The sequence below is a fragment of the Saccopteryx bilineata genome, chromosome 4 (assembly GCF_036850765.1).
Source record: "Saccopteryx bilineata isolate mSacBil1 chromosome 4, mSacBil1_pri_phased_curated, whole genome shotgun sequence".
Lineage (NCBI taxonomy): Eukaryota > Metazoa > Chordata > Mammalia > Chiroptera > Emballonuridae > Saccopteryx > Saccopteryx bilineata.
In genome coordinates, this window is record NC_089493.1 from 3194429 (window position 1) to 3211619 (window position 17191).

At 42.5% G+C, this 17191-nt stretch overlaps 1 protein-coding gene and 1 pseudogene across 6 annotated transcripts in view; one reads left to right on the top strand and one right to left on the bottom strand.

The window, feature by feature from the left end:
• Nucleotides 1–17191, bottom strand: part of MARK3 (microtubule affinity regulating kinase 3) — a 108349-nt gene that overhangs the window by 59679 nt on the left and 31479 nt on the right. For all 6 annotated transcript variants that reach the window (XM_066273264.1, XM_066273265.1, XM_066273260.1 and 3 more), the window contains one exon: nt 4610–4663. In XM_066273264.1, the coding sequence (XP_066129361.1) occupies nt 4610–4663 (54 nt within the window). The remainder of the gene's footprint in view (nt 1–4609; nt 4664–17191) is intronic.
• LOC136333819 (small ribosomal subunit protein eS6 pseudogene) lies at nt 9086–10837 on the top strand (annotated as a pseudogene).

A 17191-nucleotide genomic window follows, 5' to 3' on the forward strand; every position in this document is an offset into this window, starting at 1 on the left:
ACCACCAGTCAGGTTAAGGGGTTTTGAATGTTAACCTATTTAGTTCTCACTATAGCCCTATGAGGTACTATTATTACTCTCATTTTACAAATGGAAAAACTAAGACCCAGGAAGGTTAAGTGACTTGTAACAGTGAGGCTGGGTTAAAGCCTGGCTTTGAATCTGTGCGGCCTGGCTTCACTGTATTCCTAAACCACTATTAATACGCTCTCTGTTTACGGTAACAGTCTACTTCAAGATTGAAAAGAAAGTTAATTACTTTACAAGGGCTACACTTAGTATACTGGTATGTCTTAATAAAATCTAGGGTTTTTTTGGTGTGTGTGTGTGTGTGTGTTTAAATCAAGTGAGAGGCAGGGAGACAGAGAGACAAACTCTTGCATGTAACCCTACAGAGATCCACCTGGTAACCCCAGTCTGGGTTGACTTCTGCCCATCTGGGGCTTTGTTATGTTGTTCATCAACCACGCTATTTTAGCAATTGAGGCAAGGCCATGAAGCCATCCTCAGCACCAAGGGGCCACCTCGCTCCCATTAAGCCATGGCTGTAGGAGGAGAAGGGGAGAGGAAGGGTGGAGAGGCAGATTGTCGCTTCTCCTATGTGTCCTAGCTGGGAATTGAACCTGGGACTTCCACACGCCGGGCTGACACTCTACTGCTGAGCCAACTGGCCAGGGCCTAAAATTTACTATTTTTAAAAGGAAAAACCACACTATAAAAAAGAATCATCCTAAAGCACAGAGGTTGCCAGTTCAATCCCTGGCTAGGACACATAGGGGAACACTCTCTCTCTCTTCCTTCTTCTCTTTCTAAATTTAATATCTAAAAATAAAAAGAGTCATGACTTACTTCTCAATGACAGAATTAATAAAACAAGACTCAGAAAGATTACCTACATATAACCAAATTCAAGCTAAAAATGACTTTGTAAAACCAGGAAGATGATTAACTTTTTATTATTTATGTCGTTTTCAAAACCATCACAGGTATACAACATTACAGAGTTCTTTAAAGGCTGACCTCAAAAACACTAATGAACAGAACATTTCTAATGGAGAAAAACACATCTCTTACTATACTCTCACATTAAATCAATACAGCCTCAATACTGTGAACACTTTGCAACTGACAAGATTTTAACACCTGTGTTAAAACACTTCCTGAATAAGCCAGTCACACTTTTGGGTAGTAGCTAAGGTCCAGAGCTTAAAATCACAATATAAAGAGAGCTATTCCTGATGCAGATGTGATACAATCATGAAAAAGTAAAAAAGGCTGCAAGAACTACTATTAAAAGGACCAAGATGCCAGGTTCACTCCACCCTACTGCTACTTTCCAGGGAAAACAAACTCAGCAAAGAATTTGGAAAAAAAATAAAAAAAGAATAATTCTAATTTATAAGAATACAAACGTATATACACACTTTAAAACAATGCCCTATAAACTGAAACCTTTATACTTACGAAGCTGTTTAACTAGGACAGATATGGATGTAGTGTCTTTTTTTCTTTTTTAACTTTTTTCTAAAGACTTTATTCAATTTTTAGAGAGGAGAAGAGAGGAGAGAGAGAGAGAGAGAGAGAGAGAGAGAGAGAGAGAGAAGGGGGGAGGAGCAGGAAGCATCAACTCCCATTTGTGCCTTGACCAGGCAAACCCAGGGTTTCAAACCGGCGACCTCAATGTTCTAGGTCGACGCTTTATCCCACTGCGCCACCACAGGTCAGGCTATACTGTAAGTCTTTTATCGGTGGCTCAACCACATGACAATCTCAAGGCCTTGCCTATCAGATTATGTGCCAAAATTAATGCTGATGCAAATCTGCATTATCTATCAGGCTAACCAGATAACCTACCATAAACTGATAATAAGACAAACAGTAATTTTTAATAATAATAATAATAATAATAATAGAACAGTAGTGAAAAACTATGGCCAAAAATAATGAAAAAAGCAAGCAGAAATGGAACAGTTATAACCAGCTCAAGAATATATGATAGCCTGCCTGACCAGGCGGTGGCACAGTGGATAGAGCATTGAACTGGGATGTACTGGGATGTGGAGACCCCGAGATTGCCAGCTTGAGCGCGGGCTCATCTGTTTTGAGCACAGCTCACCAGCTTGGACCCAAGGTCGCTGGCTCGAGCAAGGGGTTACTTGGTCTGCTGAAGGTGCACAGTCAAGAAAGCAGTCAATGAACAACTAAGGTGGCACAACAAAAAACTGATGATTGATGCCTCTCATCTCTCTCTGTTCCTGTCTGTCCCTATCTATCCCTCTCTCTCTGTAAAAAAAAAAAGAAAATATGATAGCTTGACCAATGGTGGCTCAGTAGATAGAGCATCAACTTGGGATAGTCAGGGCCCAGGTTTGAAACCCTCAGGTTGCCAGCTTGAACGCAGGCTTGCAAGCTTGAGCTAAGTGGCACCAGTTTGAGTGTGGGATCATCCACATGACCCATGGTCACCAGCTTGAGCAAGGGCTCAGCTGAAGCCCCAGTCAAGGCACATATGAAAAGCAATCAATAAACAATTAAGTGATGCAACTATAAGTTGATTCTTCTCATCTCTCTCCCTTCCTGTTTGTCTATTTTGTCTCATGCTTAAAAATAAAATAGTATGAGAAAATTCTTCTTAGAAAACTGCTATAATTCCAGTTACCTGCAAGGACCCTTGGAGAGTGAAAATTTTGTAATATCATTCAAACACTGAACTCAAATCCTTAGTAAACTTCTTTATATGCTAATTTTAGTTCTGAATATCAAATTTTAGTAGCCCTTAACTTACTTATTAGTACCAAATACTTAGCTTTATAAAGAAATGAAAGTGGCCCTGGCTGGTTGCCTCAGTGGTAGAGTATCAGCCCAGTATATAGATGTTCCAGGTTCGATTCCTGGTCAGGGAACACAGGAAGGGTGCCCATCTGCTTCCCCACCTCTCCCCATTTAGCTTCTCCCCTCGTCTCCTCCCACAGCCACGGCTTGATTGGAACAAGTTGTCCCAGGCTGCTGAGGATGGTTCCATGGCCTCCACCTCAGGCACTAAGAAGAGCTAGGTTGAGCAATGGAGCTATGCCCCAGATGGGCTGAGCATCTCCCCCTTGTGGGCATGCCGGGTGGGTGCCGGTTGGGGCGCACAGGAGTCTGTCTCTCTGCTCCCCCTCCTCTCACTAAATTGAAAAAAAAAAAAGAAAAAAGAAAAAAAGAATGAAAGTTTGACCTGGCCCAGTAGCTTAGTTGATTCGAGTGTTGTCCCGATATGCTAAGGGTGCAGGTTCAAACCCCAGTCAGGGCACATACAAGAATCAACCAATGAATGTATAAATGGAACAAATCGATGTTTCCTCCCTCTCTCTCCCTGCCCCCTGCTTCAAATCAATAAATAAAAAATGGGGGAAAAAAATAGAAAAAGGAAATGAATACAATTTCATTTTCATAACAAAGGACTGAGATTTTTGGATCTGTTCCAGGGCCACCTTGAGAATCCTTAAGGTCCACTATGCCTTTCAGAGCCAATTGTTTAAATACCATTTCTAGTAAAAGGTAAAGTCTACCTCCCTCCCTACCTCACACACCCAAACAAGGTTTCAAAATTCTTAGGATACAAATGGAAAATAACTATTAGTAATGCATTAGGAATGTATGTAGGGCATTATGCTTACAGCATCTTACACAGGCAGTGCTCTGCAGTTTACAAAACTTTTATAATATGCATTATTTCATTAGTAATCCACCCTAATAAGAAAAAGTTATCTCCATTTTAAAGACGAGAAACCTGAGGTCCAGAATATTAAGCGACCTGCTCAAGGTCAAGTCAGACATCTGGCTAAGTGTCACAAACAAGATTAAAATACAGGACTTCATTCCTAGTACAATATCTCTGTATCCCCCACATACTATAGGCCAAATCTAGAAATCAAATGAAGTATATAAAAAGGCTTTGCAAAACTAAAAGTATGAGAAGAAACTTATTATAAAGATGACTAATCATTTGCAGATGCACTAGTGAAATGCCTATGCCCAGGCCCTACCTGAGCAACTACATCTCTCCTGTGGGTCAGTCATCAGGGCTTTGAAGAGGCCCAGATGATTCTAAGATGCACCAGGGTTGAGAATTCCTGAGCTACATTAGGTGATACAAAGGGCAACAGTACATTACAAATATGTTTTTTACAATAGTTTTCCTTTTGTATGAATTAATTAGCATTCCTTAATTCAACCGAGTGTGACAGTTTAATAAAGCCAAAATGCTGATTCTAAAGATCTTAATATTAGTTATATGATAACTAGTTATATGATATGACTAAGACTAATTTTATGAAAATACATTGTCTGCCTTATTTTTAAAAACTTTATTCTAATCATTACTTAGAACATTGAATTTACAAGTACAGCCTTCCGTTTGCTATTAGGAACAATAAAAAGCATTATTATCTTAAACTGAAGGAAAAAATCCAACAATACTACATATAAGTTGTATTCTTTTGAGGAATATGAGGCTTTATTATACTAACCATAATAAAAATAACAATAGAAGTATTTAAGACACAAATTAGATGGCAATTAGCACTGAAAATCATTTAAAAAGTATAAGGTACTAGACTAATCTTACCTTTTGTAGACTTGTTGGATTCAACTGAGTTTTGTCAATTATTTTTATTGCAACCTAGAAAAAAAATGAATAAAAATTAATGGATTTTAAGAATCTGGTCATCAAAAACTAGTAATAGTTTTCAAAATACCAAAACATGGTATTGTTAAAAAGCAAGTAAACAAATCTCAAAACCTAAAACTAAACTAGTTACAATATTTTATAACTTTTTTATAGTTGAGAACAGGGGCTTCGTGCAAATCAGGGTATTATTCTAACATTTTATATGAAGATACCTATAAACACAGGGAGAAAATATCTCCCACAAACCAAAAAATGAAGAGATTATACAATGAGAATGCTTCTAAAATGTGGCAATGCAGCAAATCTATTAATTCACTATTTACTGACACTTTTCTATCTGGCTCTGAGACATAATGGCTGGAAACATAGCTTTTATAGGTTTGTACAGCCCAGAATGCCTCCCAGAGTGTCCAGCACACAGTGGGAATTTGGTAATTGAGCAAATATATGAATAAATAGGTTGTTGTTGAATCTGGAAATTTTAAAAACATTTTAACAACAACAACAAAAAATGAAGTATGCACCCCTACGTTCACTGCAGCATTATTTACCATAGCCAAGATGTGGAAACACAAACCCACACGTCCATCAATAGATGAACGGACAAAGACTGTACACATGCACGCACGCACACACACACACACACACACACACATACACACACACACACAATGCAGTATCATTCAGCAATACAAAAAGAATTAAATTTGGAAAAGCACAGATGGACCTAGAGCAGTGATAGTGGACCTGGTCCCTACCGCCCACTAGTGGGCGATCCAGCTTTCACGGTGGGTAGTAGCAGAGCAACTAAAGTATAAATAAAAAGATAGATTTAACTACAGTAAGCTGTTTTATAAAGATTTATTCTGCCAGCCTGACCAGGCAGTGGTGCAGTGGATAGAGTGTTGTACTGTGATGCCGAGGACCCAGGTTTGAGACCCCGAGGTGGCCAGCTTGAGCGTGGGCTCATTTGGTTTGAGCAAAAGCTCACCAGCTTGGACCCAAGGTCACTGGCTCCAGCAAGGGGTTACTCGGTCTGCTGAAGGTCCGTGGTCAAGGCACATATGAGAAAGCAATCAATGAACAACTAAGGTGTTGCAATACGCAACGAAAAACTAATGATTGATGCTTCTCATCTCTCCGTTCCTGTCTGTCTGTCCCTGTCTATCCCTCTCTCTGACTCTGTCTCTGTAAACAAAAACAAAAACAAACAAAAAAAGGGTTAAGGGGCATAGAGTCAGTAATAGTGTGATAACTGCACAGTGATAGAGGGTTACTAATCACATTGTAAGGTATATAAAAATGTTAAATCACCTGTTATACACCTGTATGTTGTACGCCTGAAGCTAATATTGTATGCTAACTATAGTTTAATTTAAAAGAAAAATGGCCTGACCTGTGGTGGCGCAGTGGATCAAGTGTTGACCTGGAATGCTGAGGTCGCTGGTTCAAAACCCTGGGCTTGCCTGGTCAAGGCACATACGGGAGTCGATGCTTTCTGCTCCTCCTCTCTCTCCCTCTCTCTAAAATGAATAAATCTTAAAAAATTTTAAAAAAAATAAAAGAAAAATGAAAAGCCCTTTAGGCAATTAAAGAAGAAAAAGGGACTAAGCCAGGCCTATCTGCAGACTAAACCCAAGTGAACATACACAGAGGCAACAAACGGGTCAAAAGGGATGAGTACAACCCAGCAGTCTAAAAAACCATTATGATACCAAAAAAAAAAAAAAAAAAAAAGAAAAAAGAACTATAGCTTCTAGTTATATGTACTTCTCACCTGGTCAGTTTATCATTTCTCATATAGAAGTGATTTCTAGAAATTATACTGCTCACAAAAATTAGGGGATTTCAAAATGAATATAAAGCGATAAAAAAAAGCATTTGATATATATATATTTTTGTGACAGAGAGAGGGACAGATAAGGACAGACAGAAAGGGAGAAAGATAAAAAGCATCAATTCTTTGTTGCAGCTCCTTAGTTGTTCATTGATTGCCTTTTTTTAAAAAATTTATTTATTTTTTACAGAGACACAGAGTGAGTCAGAGAGAGGGATAGACAGGGACAGACAGGAACGGAGAGAGATGAGAAGCATCAATCATTAGTTTTTCATTGCGCGTTGCAACACCTTAGTTGTTCATTGATTGCCCTCTCATATGTGCCTTGACCACAGGCCTTCAGCACACTGAATAACCCCCTGCTGGAGCCAGCGACCTTGGGTTCAAGCTGGTGGGCTCTTTCCTCAAACCAGATGAGCCCGCACTCAAGCCAGTGACCCAGGGGTCTCGAACCCGGGTCCTCTGCATCCCAGTACGACGCTCCATCCACTGCGCCACCGCCTGGTCAGGCTGATTGCTTTTTTATATGTGCCTTGACTGGGGGGCTACAGCACAACAAATGACCCCTTGCTCAAGCCAGTGACCTTGGGCTCAAGTTGCTGACCTCGGGGTCTCGAACCTGAGTCCTCCACATCCCAGTCTGATGCTGTATCCACGGTGCCTCCGCCTGGTCAGGCTGATTATTTTTTTTAATTAAACAAGATAATCAGAAAAGCAAACAGGTCAACGAAAGTTGTTCAATTACGAAAATGAGATGCAAAACCAACTTTTATTTCATTGGTAAAAACGCACTACACAAAAGGCTGAAAGTCCTGGAGTACCTGCACGTTCCCTGATCTTGAAAGTGCACATCCTGCAAGTTCCCAGCCCTTGCAATGCCCCTGTAACACGATTTGCCTGAATGCAAAGCCTAGAGAGCCACAGGACATCTTGAAGCTGGTCAAACACAGATGACAGTGGCAACAGCACTTGGAACACCCCATACGTGATTACCAGACTGTGGAACTGCTTTCAATAGCTTCAGACTGTCACAGTATAAAGAAGACAAGGGCAGGGTCACCTATCTGCCCCAACAGCAAGAGATGACGTCATGGGCAAGAAGGAACAGGCACAGAAATGCAACAGAGCTGTGGGGACAGTTTTTTGCTGCTACTAGACAACGAATAAGCACCCAGATCATACAAAATTGGCTCCATCATGTTGGACTGCATGCCCAGCGATCAATGGTATGCATTCTGTTATCTGCTGAACATCATAGACCCCATAGAAAGAGGGCTGATGAGCATCGTCATTGGCCCTGTATTGAGTGGTCAACTGTCCTCTTCTCTGATGAGTCATGGTTCAGCCTGCAGCCTGACGATCACTGTGTCCTGATCTGGCACGAATGAGGAACACAGGAAAATCCATGTTTCTTGTGAGAAAGGGACTCCTTCGGTGGTGGTGGAGTCATGGTGTAGGCTGGCATCAGCATTGGTGGTCTTTCCGACCTCCAAGTCATCAGAAATGGATCGTTGACTGCTGTCAGATTTCAAGATGAGGTCCTGCACCTTACAGTGATACCCTATGCTGGAGCAGTTATAAACAACTTTCTTTTCATGGACGATAATGCAAGGCCCCACCGTGCACATCTCATCAACAACATGCTTCAGGAGGCAGGAACAAACACATGGACTGGCCTTCACATTCTCTAGACCTGAATCCAATTGAACATGCTTGGGAAGCACTGGGAAGACGTCTGGCAAACCATCTAATGCAGCGGTTCTCAACCTGTGGGTCGCGACCCCGGCGGGGGTCGAACGACCAAAACACAGTGGTCGCCTAAAGCCATCGGAAATACGTATTTTATTTAAAAATGTATTGTATAATAAATATGTATTTTCCGATGGCTTTACGCGACCCATGTTTTGGTCGTTCAACCCCCGCCGGGGTCGTGACCCACAGGTTGAGAACCGCTGATCTAATGCCTCCCACAACACTTCTTGAGCTGGAAGTTGCCCTGGAGCAAGAGTGGCAGAGGATCCCACAAGAACTGCTGGACAATCTGATCCTGTCCAAGCCCCATCACTGTCAGTGTGTTTGGGCAGTCTTGGGTGACCATACACCCTACTGAATGTGTGGCACTCTTGTCCAGTTTCACATGCTTCTGTTCACACCCACCAATATGTCACTTGTTAATCATAATAACTGAGTTTGCATCTCATTTGCATAATTAAACAATTTTCTTAAGACTTGTCATTTGCTTTTCTAATGTTCTTGTTTAATAAAAAAAATCAAATGCTTCTTTTTTTATTTTTCATATTCATTTTGAAATATCCCCTAATTTTTGTGGGCAGTGTTATAAATACCCAGAAGGGCAGCAAGGCGGTGACAACAGAATGGAAAGACACACAAGTTAAGAGAGAGGCTCTGCCGTGAACTGGGGAACATAATTAACTCAGTTTTGTACCTGAGGTCCAGGACCCCAAGTGACCTTGCCCCTTTCTCGGTGGTCTGTACGTTCTTCAGAACACAGATCCAGTAAGTACTAGTGAAGAACGTGTTTACAGCCACAGCCTGAGGACACTTGAAGAGGTGCTATGTCAACAGTTCTCAAAATTCTTAGTCCCCTTGACACTCTTAAGATTACTGATGACCCCAAAGGTGCGTTATATCTACTGATGAACCATATTACAACTAAAAACTTGGAAAGTGTAAAAATAAGCAAAAAATTCATTTCAAAATAGTAATATTAAACAGATGGTGCTGCCTGACCGGGCGGTGGTGCAGTGGCTAGTGTGTCGGACTGGGAGGCGGAAGACCCAGGTTCGAGACCCCGAGGTCGCCAGCTTGAGCGCGGGCTCATCTGGTTTGAGCAAAAGCTCACCAGCTTGAGCCCAAGGTAGCTAGCTCAAGCAAGAGGTTACTCGTTCTGCTGAAGACCGGCAGTCAAGGCACATATGAGAAGGCAATCAATGAACAATTAAGGTGTTGCAATGTGCAACGAAAAACTAATGATTGATGCTTCTCATCTCTCCGTTCCTGTCTGTCTGTTCCTGTCTATCCCTCTCTCTGTCTCTGAAAAAAATTAAAAAAAACAACAACAACAAAAAACACAATAAACAGATGGTGCTGGGAAAACTGGATATCTACATGGAAAAGAAAGTGAATTCTTACCTAACACCACATACAAATATCAGTGCAAAGAGGATCAATGACATTAAATATTAAGACCTAAAACTATAGAACTCTTCGAAGAAAACAGCAAAAGCTTCATGACACTAGATTTGGCATGATCACTTAGATATGACACCAAAATACAGGCATCAAAAGAAAAAAAAATAGACAGGACTTTATGACAAATTTTAAATTTTGTGCATCAAGTTCCTGGCCGATGACAAAGTGAATAGACTGTCATCCTACAGTGCTGACCGGTTTTATCCTGGGGTTGTAGTCTCAATCCCAAGGGCACTGGTTCAGCCCCAGTCACGGCACATAGGAGAAGCAATCAATGGCACTACTAAGTGGAACGAGTTGATGCTTCTCTGTTTCTCTCCCTCTTTTTCCCTCACTCTTTCCTCTCAAAAAAAAATTGTGCATCAAAAAGATTTCCAGCTCCTTACTGTGGCACCTTGGAGGCAGTCGGCTATTCTGCGGTAAAGCTCACATCTCCTTCTCATCCATCCACTGACTGCCATAAATTCACTGAACTCACTGTGTCTAGCCACAGAAGTTGCTGCTGAGGCACCGGGTGAAAAATGGAAGGGTTATGTGAATCAAATCAGTGGTGAGAACAACTAACAAGGTTTCCCCATGAAGCAGGGTGTTTTGACCCATGACCATGCCCACCTCCCACTGAGGGGCACTCCTGTTAAGACCAAGGAAGACTGGAGAAAGAAAGCACAATTTTGTTCGGGATTGCGTTGTGGATGCCAATCTCAGTGTTCTCAACTTGGTCACTGTTAAAAAAAAAATTGGGAAGAAAGATATTCCTGGTCTCACTGATACTATTGTGCCTCATCACCTGGGACCCAAAAGAGCTAGCAAAATTCACAAACTTTTCTCTCTCTAAAGATGATGATGTTTGCCAATATGCTGTAAAGCCCCTAAACAAAGGTAAGAAACCTCGGACCAAAGCAACCAAGATTCAGTATCTTGTCACTCCACATTCCTGCAACACAAACATCGGTGTAATGCTCTAAAGAAAAATAAGAAAGAGGCCACAGATTATGCTAAACTTCTGGCAAAGTGACAACGAAAAACACCAGGAACAGAATGCCAAGAGACGTAGGCTGTCCTCTCTGAGAGTTTCTAAATCTGAATCCATCAGAAATGAGATTTTATCAGAGTAAAAAATGAGAGCAGATATAAAAAGAAAAAGAAAAAAAAAGACTATATATATATATATATCACCAGAATAAAAAGGCAACCCACAGGCCCTGGACAGTTGGCTCAGCAGTGGAAGTCATGTGGAAGTCCGGGTTTGATTTCCAGCCAGGGCACACAAGTGAAGCGCCCATCTGCTTCTCCACCCTTCCCTTTCTTTATTCTCTCTGTCTCTCCCTTCTCCTCCTGCAGCCAAGGCTCCACTGGAACAAAGTTGGCCTGGGCACTGAGGAGGGCTCCATGGCCTTTGCCTCAGGCACTAGAATGGCTCTGGTTGCAACAGAGCAATGTCCCAGATGGGCAGAGCATCGTTCCCTGGTGGGCGTGCCGGGTGGATCCTAGTCAGGTGCATGCGGGAGTCTGACAGCCCCCCTGCTTCTAACACTGGAAAAATACAAAAACACACACACACACAAAAAAGGCAACCCCCAGAATAGGAGAAAATATTTGCAAATCATATACATCAGTGGTCTCCAACCTTTTTTGGGCCACGGACCGGTTTAATGTCAGAAAATATTTTCACGGACCAGCCTTTATGGTGGAATGGATAAATATATCATGTGACCGAGAGACAAGCGTCAAGAGTGAGTCTTAGACAGATGTAACAGAGGGAATCTGGTCATTTTTTAAAAATAAAACATCGTTCAGACTTAAATATAAATAAAACAGAAATAATGTAAGTTATTTATTCTTTTTCTGCAGACCGGTACCAAATGGCCCATGGACCGGTACCGGTCCGCGACCCGGGGGGTTGGGGATCACTGATATACAGTATCTGATAAAGGATTAATATCCAAAATATTATATATAGAGAACTTCTAAACCTCATCAATAACAAAAAAAACCACAATTAAAACATAGGTAAAGCCTGACCAGGCGGTGGCGCAGTGGATAGAGTGTTGGAATGGGATGCAGAGGACCCAGGTTCGAGACCCTGAGGTCGCCAGCTTGAGTGCGGGCTCATCTGGCTTGAGCGAAAAGCTCACCAGCTTGGACCCAAGGTCGCTGGCTCCAGCAAGGGGTTACTCAGTCTGCTGAAGGCCCGCGGTCAAGGCACATATGAGAAAGCAATCAGTGAACAACTAAGGTGTTACAACGCGCAATGAAAAACTAATGATTGATGCTTCTCATCTTTCCGTTCCTGTCTGTCTATCCCTCTCTCTGTCTCTGTAAAATAAATAAATAAATAATAATAATAAAAAAATATAGGTAAAGGACTTGAAGAGACAATTCTAAGATACACAGAGGCCAATAAACATGTGGAGAAGAACCTCAACATTACCTGCCATTAGTGAAATGCAAATCAAAACTACGAGATAGCACTGCACACATATTGGGATGGCAATTATCAAAAAGAAATCAATCAATAAAATAAGGCACAAATGTGGAGAGAACAAAACCTTGTGTAATGTCGGTAAGAATGCACAACAGACTCTGGCCAGACAGCTCAGTTGTATGGAGTACTATTCTGACGTGCCAGGGTTGCAGGTTTGACCCATAGTCAGAGCACAGAGTTAACCACTGGATGCATGGATGGGTGAAGCAATGGATCGATGTTTCTCCCTCTCCCTCCCTTCCTCTCTCTTTCTCTCTAAAATCAATGAATAAGCCTGACCTGTGGTGGTGCAGTGGGTAAAAGCGTCTACCTGGAACGCTGAGGTCGCCGGTTTGAAACCTTGGGCTTGCCTGGTCAAGGCACATATGGGAGATGATGCTTCCTGCTCCTACCTCTGTTCTTTCTATCTCTTTCTTCTCTCTGTCTCTTTCTCTCTCTGTGTCTCCTCTCTCTAAAAAAAATAATAAAATGTAAAAAATAAATAAAATCAATGAATAAAAAAATAAAATTAAAAACTAAAAAAAGAATGCAAAATAATATAACCACTATAGGAAACAGCCTCGAGTTCCTCAAAAACTTAAGAACGAATTATCATATGATCCAACAATTCCAACTTCCAGGATTATACCCAGAAGAGCTGAAAGCAGAGACTTAAATAGATATTTACACACCCATATTTACAGCAGTATTATTCACAATAGCTAAGAAGAGAAACCACCCAAGTATTCACTGAGGAATGAATGGATAACCCTAATGTGGAATTATCCGTACAATGAAACACTATTTAGCCTTAAAAAGGAAGAAAATTCTGACACATGCAATAACATGGATGAACCTTGAGGACACAGTGCTAAGTGAAATAATGCAGTTGCAAAAGGACAAATATAGTGTGATTCCACTCATGAGATAACTGGAGTATTGACAATCACAGAGACAGAAAGTAGGCAGTGGGTACCTGGTGCTAGGAGGTGGGTATCTGGGGGTGGGGTGGGTATCTGGGGGTGGGGTGGGTACCTGGGGCTAGGAAGTGGGTACCTGGGGGTAGGGTGAAACAGAGTTTAAATTTTACAAGACGAAAAGAGTTCTGGAGATAGATGGTTGTGGTGATTATGCAACATTATAAATTTATTTAATACCACTAAAATATATATTTAAAAGTGGTTATGGTAGAGCATTGGCCTGGTGTATGGATGTCCCAGGTTCAATTCCCAGTCAGGGCACACATGAGAAGCGCCCATCTGCTTCTCCACCCCTCTGCCTCTCCCTTCTATCTCTCTGTTCCCCTTCTGCAGCCATGGCTGGATTGGAGTGAGTTGGCCCCAGGCACTGAGAATGGCTCTATGGGTTCGTCTCAGGCACTAAGAAAGGCTCTAGTTGCTGAGCAACTAGATCAGGCATTCCCAAACTATGGCCTGCAGGCCGCATGCGGCCCAGAGGCCATTTATCCGGCCCCCCGCCACACTTCCGGAACGGCCACCTCTTTCATTGGTGGTCAGTGAAAGGAGAACTGTATGTGGCGGTCCTTCAATGGTCTGAGGGACAGTAAACTGGCACCCTGTGTAAAAAGTTTGGGGACCCCTGCTAGATGGACAGAGCATCGACCCCTAGTGGGCTTGCCAGGGTGGATCCTGGTTGGGGCACATGTAGGAGCCTGTCTCTCTGCCTCCCCTCCTCTCACTGAATTAAAAAATAAAAATAAATTAAAAAAAATAAATTAAAAAAAAAAAATTGGCCCTGGCCGGTTGGCTCGGTGGTAGAGTGTCGACCTGACGTGTGGAAGTCCTGGGTTCGATTCCCAGCCAGGGCACACAGGAGAGGCACCATCTGCTTCTCCACCCCTCCCCCTCTCCTTCATCTCTGTCTCTCTCTTCCCATCCCGTAGCCGAGGCTCCATTGGAGCAAAAGATGGCCCGGGTGCTGGGGATGGCTCCTTGGTGTCTGCCCCAGGCGCTAGAGTGGCTCTGGTCGTGACAGAGCAACGCCCCGGATGGGCAGAGCATCGCCCCCTGGTGGGTGTGCTGGGTGGATCCCAGTCAGGCGCGCATGCGGGAGTCTGTCTGACTGCCTCCCCGTTTCTAGCTTCAGAAAAATACAAAAAAAAAAAAGAAAATTGGTTAAGATGGTAAATTTGTTATGTGTGTATTAAATAAAAATACTAAAATAAAATAGCCTGACCAGTGGTGGCACAGTGGATAGAGTGTCGAACTGGAATGCTGATGTCACAGGTTCAAAACCCCCAGTGCACAGCTTCAGCACAGGCTCATCTGGCTTGAGCACAGGCTCATTGGCTTGGGTGCAGGGGTGTCAGTTTGAGCATGGGATCATCGAGATGACCCCATGGTTGCTAGCTTGAGCCCCCTGGTCAAGGTATGTATGAGAAGGAATCAATGAACAACTAAAGTGACGCAACTACAAGTTGATGCTTCTTATCTCTTCCCCTTCCTTTCTCTCAAAAATAAATAAATCCATTACATGTTAAAATAAATAACATTTTAATGAAATTCTCATACATCCTTCTGTGTTCAATTTGTTGTGCTAGCATATATCACATAGCCTCTGGAAAATTCAACTTCACACTCATGAGAACGGAAAGAGCAAATGTCTCAACAGTATTACAAAAAGTTTGTTGGGTTTTTTTTGTTTTTTTACAGGGACAGAGAGATATTAAAGAGAGGGATAGATAGGAACAGACAGAAACGGAGAGAAATGAGAAGCATCAATCATCAGTTTTTCATTGCGACACCTTAGTTGTTCATTGATTGCCCTCTCATATGTGCCTTGACCGTGGGCCTTCAGCAGACCGAGTAACCCCTTGCTCGAGCCAGCAACCTTGGGTCCAAGGTGGTGAGCTTTTTGCTCAAACCAGATGAGCCCGCGCTCAAGCTGGTGACCTCGGGGTCTCGAACCTGGGTCCTTCCACATCCCAGTCCGACACTGTATTCACTGTGCCACCGCCTGGTCAGGCCAAAAATAGTTTTGACTTTGCAGACCCTCAGTTTCAAAAAACCACCAGTGTTCCCCACATCTACTTCGAGAACTGCTGCACTTTTCATATTAACACTTTAAAAAAATGCTTAACTTGACCTAAAGCCTCCGTCTGCCCAAGTTATTTGATAAATTCCTATGAGGCTATCAGCCTGCAGAGGAACGATAGGAAGGGAAGTGCTGCAGTAAGGCAGCCCATGAGCCTGACCCTGCAGTGAAAGGAACCCGCCACACCTCACCCTGCCTGGGGGTCGGAAAAATCAGAGCTGGAGAAGAGGCAGAGTTAATGAGTGTGCATGCCTGGAAAAAGCAGTGAGATTTCTAATTCTGTATTTGGAAAACATAATTCTCTTGACAGAAACTAGGTGAATAAGTGAAAGAAAACACTGGCTGCTAGCATAGGCCAACAATGACCACCTGGTGCATATCTCAATCGGACAGAAGACGTCTTACTTGTCATCACAGCCCTCGCACACTGGGTACACAGGCAGCACCCAGTGACTGCCTGCTGACTTGATGTGAGAGCCTGAACACTCAGATCTGTAAGGGCAAATACATCAGAGATGTATTTGAGATAAGACAGTGAAGAAATAGGGATGTGGTTTAAAAATTACATTATTTCAAAGCTGAATGAATTTTCTTCTTCTAACTTTAATTTCTTAAGTTTATGTGGTGCACTTGGACTTCCCAATTTCCAAAGAAATGCTGTTCTTTTTTGGCCACCACTGTTTTCTTTCTCCTACGGCCAAATCCATCCCATACTCTGCCTTTCCAGTTCCTCGTTTCTCTCATCTTCTGAGACCTGGTTTCTTCTGGTTCTGTTAAACAGCCACCTTCTATTCTAAAGATGTTATTCTGTTGACACATTTTTATTTTCAAGTAGTGCTAGTTAAATAGTATCTAAAACAAAAAATAGGAGCTCAAATATGTTGCATTTGACTAAATCAAACTGAAAAAGTCATTTTATCAAAAGTGTCCTCAAAGTGAATTTAATGCCACTTAATAATTGGGGTGTGTGTGTGTGTGTCACTGACGCTGGAGGAGAAAGTTCCTAATCCCTTCTTCCTTCCAGCTCCCCATTGGGATGACTCAACTACCAAAATAACCTTGGCCCAGAGCTGGAGCCCAAACAACAACTCAGACCTTGAGGTCACCAAAAGAAAATACCCCCCTAAAAACAGGTGCATCACTGCCTCAGAAAGATGGAGCCTGGAGAAGACCACACAATCATTCCCAAGGTTTTAAAGTTTTTAGTTTTTTAGGGGGACAGTGGTGTGAGCACAGCAAAAGGGTGGTCACTAGATCAGGAAAGAGTGTCCTTGCAACTTGCATAAAGTCCTGGGAAATTCCACTGATTCACCCTGATGCCAGAAGCACAGTGAAATATTACAAAACAGGGATAAAGAGACTTCATGCGTGACAAGGGCTTCACCCCCAACATTCCTCAGCCGAAAAGGCCAAACAAAACTGTAGCACACACTCACTGGAGAAAAATCCTATCTACTTACTGTCATTCACTGCTGGTCAAAAGATCCTAGCATCTAGCTCCAGAGATTTATTAGAGTACACACCACTACTAAAAGAACAAATGACACAAAGGACACAATAGTCTGGAAGGATGGCATATTTCGAAACTTGGGCTGTCATAACAAAAAATACTACAGAGCCTGACCAGATGGTGGCACAGTGGATAGATCATAGGATTGGGATGCAGAGGACCCAGGTTGAAAACCCCGAGGTCACTGGCTTGAGCGCAGGCTCACCTGACTTGAGCGCGGGGTTGCTGGTTTGAGCGTGGGATCACAGACATATAACCTCATGATCACTGGCTTGAGCCCAAAGGTCGCTGGCTTAAGCAAGGGGTCACTTGCTCTGCTGTAGCCCCCCAGTCAAGGCACATATGAGAAAACAATCAATGAACAACTAAGGTGCTGCAACAAAGAATTGATGCTTCTCATCTCTCTCCTTTCCTGTCTATCTGTCCCTATCTCTGTCTCAC